Below are 10,885 nucleotides of genomic sequence, written 5' to 3' on the forward strand. Positions count from 1 at the left end.
CATATTGCCTTGATTCTTCATTTAAATCGTTGATTTAGCACCAAATCATTCTCCTCATTCTCTGACTTAGTACCCTAAATTCACTACCTGTACCTTCTATGAATAATTGGACTACAGACCTTCTAAGAGGTTTTGGGGATCAGCTGGTTTTCGCTGGCGGAGACACTGCGCGCCCCGCGCCGCAGCCAGGGGGCAGAGTCTGTCTCCGGCGGGCTAGCGCCTCTGCCCGCTACCTGGCACTCCAGCCCCAGCACCTCCGGCCGGTCCCGGCTTTGGCTTTCCTGGTCCTTTGCACCGGCCAGGTCTCGGCGGAGCCGGGGATCCCACCGCCAGAAACGCAGGCCGGAGCAGAGGCACCCCAGGCTAGGGAGGAAGGGTGGGCGGCAGAAGGCGGTCGGCTCACCAGTGTGTGGGAGGGGGATCTGGAAGGAGGGGGTGTCCAGGGACGCAGCAGCCCCGCCCCTTCTCCTCCCCTTCAGAACCCGAGGAGCCGGGAGCATGGACCAAACCCCAGCGGTGGCACCATGACGCCCGAGCGTTTCGTGCTGGCTCTCATTCTAGGGGCGCTCCCCGAAGTGGTCAGCGTCGATCCGGTCCTCACTTATCCACCTCATCAGCGCCACCGCCACCTCCACTCGTCCCCTTCAAGTGCTCAGTACCTTTATTCCCTTCCCACCCGGCAGCGGCCACAGAGGACGCCTCCGCCGCCTCCGCTCCCGCGCCCCCCGCGGGCGATCCCTGCGCTCCAGGCTGGTCACACTCCCCGGCCGCACCCAGGAGGCTGCCCCACAGGAGGCCTGTTTGTCAACGTGACAGACTTTGGCGCCCCGTGTCTGCGCTGGGCAGAGGTGCCACCCTTCCTGCAGCGCTCACCCCCGGCCAGCTGGGCTCAGCTGCGAGCGCAGCGCCACAACTTTTGCAGGAGCCCCGACGGCGTGGGCAGACCCTGGTGCTTCTATGTAAATGCCCACGGCAAGGTGGACTGGGGTTACTGCGACTGCACACACGATGAGTGGCATCGGGGCAGTGGTAGCAACTTGGGACTTGCACGGGGCCAACCTGGTTTGGGGAGAGCAGAGATGTTTCTGGGAGACAGAGGGATGGTATGGAGTTTATGGGATTGCATTTCGGGGCACGGTGTGATGGTTGGCTGCCGCTGATACTAGTGAGGTATATTGGTATAGTAAGTTTAAATTAGCCGTGCGTGCTTTGTGTGAAGGTTGTCAGATGGGCAGTTTCTGTGCAAGGTTTGAGTTCTGGGTTCCTAGACACTGTCTTTGGTTACTGTGTGTATGTGTGTCCAGCCTTGGCTGGATGTGTGCATGTTGGTTGTCTGCTGTATTCCGGATCAGCTTGCCTGGAGGGCGTTATTAACATAAAAGAGGAAAAGCTAAGGAAGAGATGAAGTTGCTAATTACTTATTTTGGAAAGGAAAGTAGTAAATGTAATATGACCTTCAGCAAACTTCCCTCCCCTCTGTGGACTCTGATTTGGAAAACCGGTGAAATTTTTGCCTTGCTCCCACCACTGTATTTGAAAAAGTGTGATAAAATTCCCAGGCCAAAATACAAAACTGGTCACATTCTGGGGCACAGAATGGTAAATGTCATCAGTGAGTGAAGAAAAAAGAAAAGGCCAAGAGGTAGGACTATAAGGAAACAGCTCACCATGGTTAAATGCAGTTTTCAACAATGACATCACTTGCCATTAAATGTCATTCGTGGGAAATTGGGCTTAGTTGGTAACATCAGGAAAGAAAGTTGGTAAGATCTGTTAGGTGTGTGATAATAAAAGCATCACATTAATAAATTTAATGTAAGTGAATATTTTGCCTTTAAACAGTTCTTTATTTTGAAATTGTTGGGGTTTTAATACTTTCTTGTATAACAATTGGGGGAGAAAAATCTTGTGTCCTTTGAAGTTTGAATTTTTCCTAAAAGATTAAAAAACTGGCAGTTTTTCATCCAAGCTGAATTGGGATCCTGAAACACGTACTTTGTGCCTTTTGAAGGTAATTTGGAGGTACTTTCCACAATGTCCTTCTTTTCCTTCAGGAATTTTATTTATCTGTGCCTTCAATTGCATTAATGCTTTGAGTTAAAGGAAAGCGATAGGAAGGTTGAGATCAATTACCCTTCATCCTAGAGAATGAAGTCATTGCTATACTCATGATTCGTGGATGGAATGCCAATGAGCTATAAAAAATTGAGGTGAAGTGATATCAAACAGAGAGCCCTAGTATTATCTCATTTACTGTAAGAGATTATTTGTAGTAAAATCTCAAGTCTATTGAGCTGTATTGACAGATATCTTACCTTCTAATTATTCTTAGTTTTATAAATAGATAAAGGTGAAGAGTTATTAGGGAATAAATGTGTAGGAAAGAATACACGATTTCTCCTTAAATTATGTAAAGACATACTAAAATTGAAATTAAGTTTAAAAAATTATAGTGATTTATTGCTTTTTTTCAGACATAATTAACTTTCAGTTTTATTTTCTTAATGAGGAGAATAACTTGTTCTAGTATTCCCCACCACCCCACTCCCTGTAATTGGATAGAAATTTAAATTTTCTCAATGCTTTTAGATTCATAGCTGTCAACAGACAAAACCCCAAACATTACATAGTAGCTGTGTGTAAGATAATTGAACACAAGAGAAACAAAAGAAAACACCCAGGGAGAGACATAAATGCCCTCCCCCACCAAGAACAAAACAAAAACAAAATCAGGAAAGCAATTGTCTATGTAATAATCAAATTACTTTTACAGACTCAGACTTGATAACCAAGGCCTCCCATTCTGTCATTTACTCCTGCAGGTCTGATTGGGCAAAACCCATACCTTTGAAATGACTTGCAGATTCCAACCCTTAGAACTTTACTATTCTGGCATTTCAATAAGGGGGTTCGAACAAAAATATTATGGAGTGGTAAAAGAATATTGATTGAGTCGTGCTTTTAGTCTGCAATGCTGGGTAAGACGCTTAACTTTGGTATTCTCCTCTGGAGAAAAGCAGGTTATGAACAAATTAATTCAAAGGACTTTTCCTGCTCTGCGCATGTACACAAAATGACCTTGCTTAATAACAGCTAGGACTTACTGAACACACACTCTGCACAGGATGCTGGACTAAGCATTTTGTTTGTTTTCTGTTTTAATTTTCATAGCAACCTTATAAAGGAGTGCCAACATTTTACTGTTGAAGATACCAAAGGCAAATTACCAGGAATGAAGGAGAAAATAAGGTTGAATATGTTCATTTTTACTTCTCAGCTCATTTTGTGCTGTTTCTTTACTTATATACCATGTAGAAATAGCTGTGCAGTATAGTAATACTCATTTGATAGCTTATGGACTGGTCTCAGAGGAAGAAAGAAAGGAAGAAGGGGAATTATGTTTATAGTACAATGCACATTAATTCCAGTCTCTTATGCCTTAAAAATATTTTGTCTTTACAGAAAACCAAGGCAAAGAAAAGAACAATATATAGTAATGCTGTCCCTCCTTTAGAAAATAAACTGGTGGCCAGTTTCTAGTTGCATCCAGAGAAATGAGGAAGTTGGTGTGTTCTGGGTGGAGAGTTTGTCGAAGCCAAGTTGAAGGGGCAGGGTGGGGATCTCAGGTGAGTCAGGGCAGGGCAAGGGCATTCCAGTGGCTCAAATGTCAGAGAACAAGAAAGGTGATGCCCAGACTCTGGCCTTATGAAATTTGCGTATTAGTGAAAAAAAAAAAGAAAAGTTTCTGGGGATTGGAATACCTAGGTAGCCCAGGGAGTTGGTTCTTGTAATGAGCATTAGAATTACCTAGGGATTTGTTAAAATGCAGATGTCTGGGCTCTAGCATCAGGGTCCTGAGTAATTTTCACATGTGGATCAGGAATGGAATGTACATTCAATTACCTTGCCTACTGGACACTCTTTCATGGTCAGTGACAATTGACGGGAGGTCATTCAGAATCCCCTGGAATGTGTAGTGGTGGTGATGATGTGGGCTAACATCATCATTCCATGACTTCATCCTGCTAGTCTTAGTAGCATGCACAAGGGACCCCAATGGTAACTTTCTGTGTGATTTTAGAAAATGGCACCATTGGAATTTGACCAATGTGAGATAACAACAACCTAGATCACTAACTGAATGTGAGCCAGGGTGCCGGCACATTTCTACAGGGAGATTTAACAGGCAACTGACTGATTTCCCACAAGTCCTTGTGATAAGTTAGTGCTTCTTGAGTAGGAAGGGTAATCACTTCTCCAGGCTCAGGCTGGCACAGTGGCTGGGGCAACTTGCATGGCACTGTGCTAGAAACACTCCTTTTTCACAAGCAACCAAGTGGATTAAACCTTTGGAGGTTGACAACTGATAGATAAAACAGACAGAATAAATGATAACCTTCTAATAATTGAAATTTTACCAGAGACAATCTGTGTCAGTCAGCTCCCTGTCACTGTGACAAAATACCTAAGATAATAAAGTTGAAAGGAGGAAAGATTTCTTTATATATGGTGGTATTGGGGTTTGAACTCAGGGCCTCTTGCTTGCTAGGCAAGTGCTCTACCACTTGAACTATACCATCAGCACTTTTGGTTTTAGCTAATTTTTAGATTGGGTTTCTCATTTTTTGCTCATGGTGGCTGAACTGTGATCCTCCTCCTTTGCCTCCCTTAGTTGGGATGATAAGAGCCTACCACCACACCGGTTTTTTTGTTGAAATGGGGGTCTAGCTAAGTTTTTGCCTGGAATGGCTTCGAGCACTGATCCTCCTGATCTCTGCCTCCTGAGTAGCTGGGATTAGAAGGGTGATCCACTATGGAGGAAAGACTTATTTTGGCTCACGGTTTCAGAGTTTCAGCCCATGGTCACTTGGCTCTGTAGGTTTGTGATGAGGCAGAACCACTTGGTTCTGAGCAAAGCTGCTCACCTAACTTCAACTTCAGCCAGGAAGCAAAGAGAAAGAGTTTGAGGGGGTCTCAATATCCCTTCAATGGCATTCCCCCAATTACCTTGTTTCCTCTGACTAGGCCCCAACTTCTAAAGGTTCTACCACCTTTCCAATAGTGCCATAAGCTGGCAACCAAGCCTTTAATATGTGGCCATTGGGGAACATCTAAAATCCAAACCATAACAAAATGATTTCCAGTTCTGATTTTGTGGTTGTTAAATCATGCTAATCTGCTCATATGCACCTACTCACCGCAGATCTCTTCCTTCCAACAGAGATGGTGGCTTGTCGGCCAAATACTGTTTATAAACTGTCCTCTTTGAAGTTCTTCTGCTGTTTGAAAAGAATGTTAATTAAGAAGTTAGCTGAAAGCTTCCCCCACCTCTCCGCCTTTTAATTCTGCATCTTGATTTTATGTAGTAGGTGTTGAAAAACATTTATTGGCAATACCAGATTTGATATATTTCCTGGCTGGATTTTAAATATGGAGCTCAGTCTGGCTAAGGCTTCTGTAAAACATTTAGATTTAGGGCATTATTTGACTCTGAAGTAGTGTGAACATCTTTTGTTTTAAGAAGAAAATAAGTTATCCAGTTTCTATTACTTTTTATGAGATATTGCCTGGCCAGGAGTATGTTTACTTATGTGGTCACTGACCTGTGTGTGTGTGTTTATGGTAATTTTGCAAATGTAGTTTGGTTTACAACTGTGAGGACAAAAGGAAATATCCAGTAATAATGTACTATTTATAGGTACCTTCTTTTGATGGATATAATGCCTACACTAAAGTAATAACTGTAAAGATTACATACATAAAATGGAAAAATAATTATAATAATATTAAAAGCAAAATATGGGCATACATTATAAACATGATTGTGAAAATAATGAGACTTGTTAATAATTTGGGAAAGAAAACAAATGATAATTATGAGTTTGAATATGAATGTGGTTTGACTTAATTACATTGATTTCAGTGGCAAAAAATAGACAACCCAATTCAAAATGAGTGAAACAGTCAGAGATTAATTTCTATTTTAATTTAATTAATTAATTTTTAAATTTTATTGCATTGGGGTTTGAACCAAAAGTCACACACATGCTAGGCTAACACTCTACCATACAGCTACATCCTCATCCTTAAATTTATTGTTTATATTACAAGAGGTCCATCTGATTGGCTGCCTCCATCAGAGGCAGTTCTGTTCCACACTGTTCTCTTGGCTTCTCTACTTTCTATGTGGGGTTTTATCCTTAGGCTCCACTTAGAGATAAGGCAACCTACAGGAGAAAGAAAAGGCCCCTCTCCCTGTGAAAGAGCAAAGAAAACTTTCTAGAATTTCTTCGCAGACCCCTCTACTATTTCATTGACCAACACTAGATCACATGTTACTTTATGATTCTCTCTAGAAAGGAATAGCCAATGAGCCATACCTAGGTTAATAGGAAGCAAGGTAGTTCTTAAGGAGAGCCAACAGGTTTTGCTAAGGAACATGTTTAGGATTTATTCTTATATTTGGGAAACAGTGCAATTAAAAAGTAAGTAATCTAAAATACTATGCTGTGAAATTCTACATCCTTTTCTTTTTATCCGTATCTAAATGAATAATATTTAGACCCTGATTTGGTGGAGAAAACATATTGTCTTGTTTTAATATGCTATCTGCAGCAAATATTACTGACAGATTTATTTCTATAATAAATAATTCCATAACAGTTGAGAATACCAAAGTTAGTTCAATTGTTAGGTTAAAATGATTTATTAATATTTTTTAAACATTTTTGTTCTAAGTGCAGGGAAGCAGTTTTTAAAAACTTTTCTTGCTACTCTGAATAGTAAACAAATATTCAGATGTTTACTATATGAACAACTGATGTAGACTGCCTTTTACATGGTTGATACAATGATGTTAGAACATCAGGAAATGCTTATTTTTGCATCTTTAGCACCTAGTGTTCAAGGGCAGATCCTCCTGTATCCCCTCCTCCTCCTTCCTGCAAATTGATACAACAATATTAATAAAACTTCATTGTATTCAAAGCACTAAAACCATACAAACCATACAGGCATATTCTTCCAGAATACTTTCTATTAGGATCATAAAAGGGGACACCAAAGGTGGTGGAAAATACTGATTTCTGTATTGGGGCAAGGATAGATTACTGAACACTCACTGAGTTTACAGTAGATGCAGTATATCCCAAGATAAATAAAGGATCAACTGACCTGTGTTTTCTAGTTGAGCTGTCTCAAGAATAATAAATGTTTTTATTCCCTTCTCTGTGGTCCATGCTCTGTAAGACAGATAAGGGGATTACTATTCGGTTAATTTCATCACTCAGTGTTGTGCAGTGAACTGTTTACACAGCATCGCTTGTGCATGTGTAAATGTTTCTGGGACACACAATTTGTGAGTTTCCTGCATACGTTGTTAGTATGCCAGAACTTAACCATGGATAAAGTCTTCTTTAATGGACATCATAGAATATTTTAAACTAAGGAATAATTCATAAGATATATAAATTTCTAATAAGCACAATGTAATGGATAGAACTGGTTATCAAGAGGATATTCTCTCATTTTGAATTAGACCAATTCAGACTTTTTTGGGCATTAAAGGTAGGTACATGAATAATAAATGAACAGTTAATATGAATTATAGATGTGAACTAATGGAGGCAAATATAGTTTGGTTGGATATTGGTTCAGGGAAATGCCTTGTATGTTAAAAGATGATTTGACCAGGGGCTATTTGAATAAAATTTACTATTTCTCTGTGCTAAAACAGATTTAAATTATAGATCAATTGTCAATATAATTATAGATAAGAATAGTATAGTACTATCAGAGAGTGTGTAGAAAAAAACATGAATTTTTTCCCCTCTTTACCAAACTGTTATTTTAAAAGATTTAAAAAATATTTATTACTAATTTTCTTCAGAAAACTACTGGAATAGGTCTTTGTCTTTGCTGCTTTTTCTTCCTTTAAATGAGTGTATGTTAGTTTATTAGTACATTTTAATTAGTTAATTGAATTGGTTTATCTTTTCGGTTGCTCTCTTTTGGAAAGATCTGAATGTACAGAATAAAGGTAGTTGACCTATTTGATTCTGTTCCTAATATTTCCTTTGGGCCTCCTTGACTTAAGGAGTATAGGAAAAGAAGCTTGTCTACCTGGCCAAGGAGGGTTAATACCATAATGGTTCCATTACTTTATTAGGGCTACAGTAAGTACCACAGAATGAATGGCTTATAGAAAAAAAAACTTCAAGATCAAGGTGTTGGCTGAATAAATTCCCTCTGAAGGCACTGGGGAAGGATTTGTTCCAAGGTGCTCTCCTAGTTCCTTGGATTATGGGAGAATGACTCCAGTACTTACATGGCATACTCCCTGTGCGTGTCTCTCTGTCCAGATTTTCCCTTGGTATAAGAACACAGACATAATGGATTATGGCTCACCCCAATGACCTCATCTTGACTTGATCATCTACAAAGGCCTTATTTCCAAGTAAGATCAAATTCATAGGTATTGGCGATCAGTACTGTGACATCTCTTAGGCATGCACAATTCAGAAACAGCAGCCTTAAAGAAGAAAAACTAATGAGATTTGTGAAGGGAATTTTAATCCCCTTAGCTGTTCTTTTCTAGTTTACCTTGCATTAATTGAGACTGGTAAGATGGTTAAAGACAACCCTTGAATGTCAGTTTTCAAATTTCTATTTCCTAGCAAAGTTGTCAGTGAAGCAAATTTTTATAACATACATCCATGAATCTGTTATATTTATGTTCTTTTATGAAGCTGTAGATATGTTAACATAGAATAAAAATATAAAGTAAAATGACAATAAGTTAAACGTTTTTGCCAAGGAATTAAGAAACAGAATTCTAAGCACTGTTGCACGTTGGTACTTTTCTGCCATGAAGTAAATAGTTGTGATACCAGCAGTGAGTGACTGTGGTTTGTCTGTTTGTTTTTTTAGCAATTCCTTTCATGAACTCTGGGGGCTCTTTTCTTTGATATGCCATCACACACAACCTTCACAGTTCCAGACTTTTGTCCATTACTGATTGGCTCTATACATTCATAATGACTAATACAGTTGACCTAAAACCTCTGTTTGAGATTGTAAATTTTAAATTGTCATTGTGAGGGTTTTTTAAAAATTTTTTTATTTTTTTCCCCTTGGCAGTACCTGGGATTGAACCCAGAGCCTCATGCTTGCTACTAAGTGCTCTGTCATCTGAGCCACACTCTCAGACCTTCTGTTTTTCTGCTTTTGAGGTAGGGTCTGGCTAACTTTGTCTGGGGATTGGCCTGGAACTTGCAGTGCTTCTGCTTCTGTCTCCCAAGTGCAGGGATAACAGATATACATTGCATGCCACTTTCATATATTTTTAAAAAGGTGTTTCAACTAATTCTTAGAAGAATTGAGAATTTCATAAAATTATATGCCATGAAAGAAATACAGTGAGTAGGCATGGTGGTGCAGTACTATAATCCCAGCACTCAAGAGGCTGAAGCAGAAGGATCAGTGTTCTAATTCAGAGTAGGCTACACAGTGAAAATCCTTCTCAGAAAAAAAAAAAGAGAGGAAGAAAGAAAAAGAAAGGAGGAAGGAAGGAAGGAGGAAAGGGAGGGGGGACAGAGGGAGGGAGGGAGGGAAAGAGGAAGGAAGGAAAGACTTATCTATGTAGATGGTTTGCTTGGAACACTAGAAATTTTTGTGGCTCTCAAGGGAAAAAGCCATCTGTAGAGGGGCACTGCTAGGAAGGTGTGTGTGTGTGTGTGTGTGTGTGTGTGTGTGTGTGTGTGTAGTGGGGGAGTTGGCTGGTCCTGTGCTGGGAGTGTAATCTGACAGAGAATTCACTAGTCATTGACATGCAAATTACCTTTTCAGAATCACAAATATTTGTATTCATTTTTTTAAAGAAAATTGGCTGATACCCCACAGTTCTTGCCACACAGCAGATGCAGCTAAATGAATCCAGGCTTTCACAGTAAGTTTGGAGCATTTGCAAAAAGATGGTGCAGCTGATAGTTGTCTTGGAAACATTTCCAGCTCTATCATTGCCATAGAATGTCACGGTCATCATTGTACTGGTGTTTTCTCCTCATCTCTAGGTGCCTCACTCATTTGAATGATATGTGCACATCATTTCTTCTTGATAGGTTTTTGGTTTTAGCACTATTTTAAATGCCTAAGCACTTAAGTGTCTTGACATGCATAAGTAGAATTCTAGTTTGTTTTTGCTGCTAGAACTTTCTTCCAATCCTTTGACATGTAATTTGGTAGTGGTGGGGAATGAATAAAGAGGATAAGAGATTAATTTAAATATCATTTTCAGTAAAGTCTGAGGTGAACAAATGAACTGTCGATTAAAAAAATAAACTGGTGTTTTTGATAGCCATAATATTTTGTGGTCTCTGCAAAAGAGGTTGTGTGATTTAAAAATCTGTAAAGTTCATTTGAACTCTTCAGACATTCTGCATTTTAAACACATTCTGCACTTGACACGTTTGACTGTGCTAGGCAGGGTCTGCTGTGGCTTAGTCAGACTTTACAAAGTTTAGAATGTGTGCTTTTGAGATGTTCTGTCCTATGAATGATCCAGGCCCATGTTCTCTCCTGAATAATCAGGAATTGGCAGTGCAGTGTTTACCTCCATTTATTATTGCCTTTTGTTGGAATTCAGTTGGACTTTGTCATGAGAAATGTGATTTTTTTTTAAATGCTTAAATTTTTTAAGGATGATGATATGGAAAATAATATGGTGGGTGGGTAAGCCAGTACAAATGAAATGAATGGGTAATATATGAACAGAATACTTTTGGAAAATTATCATAAAGCCTTACATAATAATTTTGAAACGTGCAAATTACATCAGAATTTTTTGCAAGACTTATTTTTTTCTTCTTGATTTCTTAAATTCTTTACC

The 10,885-nt window shown here is 39.5% G+C and overlaps 1 protein-coding gene across 1 annotated transcript; it reads left to right on the top strand.

Annotated features, from left to right (window-relative positions):
• The first annotated feature begins 524 nt into the window (after nt 1–524).
• Nucleotides 525–1,160, top strand: LOC141410799 (neurotrypsin-like). The gene has a single exon (XM_074041118.1). It carries the CDS (start codon nt 525–527, stop codon nt 1,158–1,160), a length of 636 nt encoding a protein of 211 aa, XP_073897219.1.
• The last annotated feature ends 9,725 nt before the right edge of the window (nt 1,161–10,885 follow it).

This window comes from Castor canadensis, chromosome 9, assembly GCF_047511655.1.
Source record: "Castor canadensis chromosome 9, mCasCan1.hap1v2, whole genome shotgun sequence".
Taxonomy (NCBI): domain Eukaryota; kingdom Metazoa; phylum Chordata; class Mammalia; order Rodentia; family Castoridae; genus Castor; species Castor canadensis.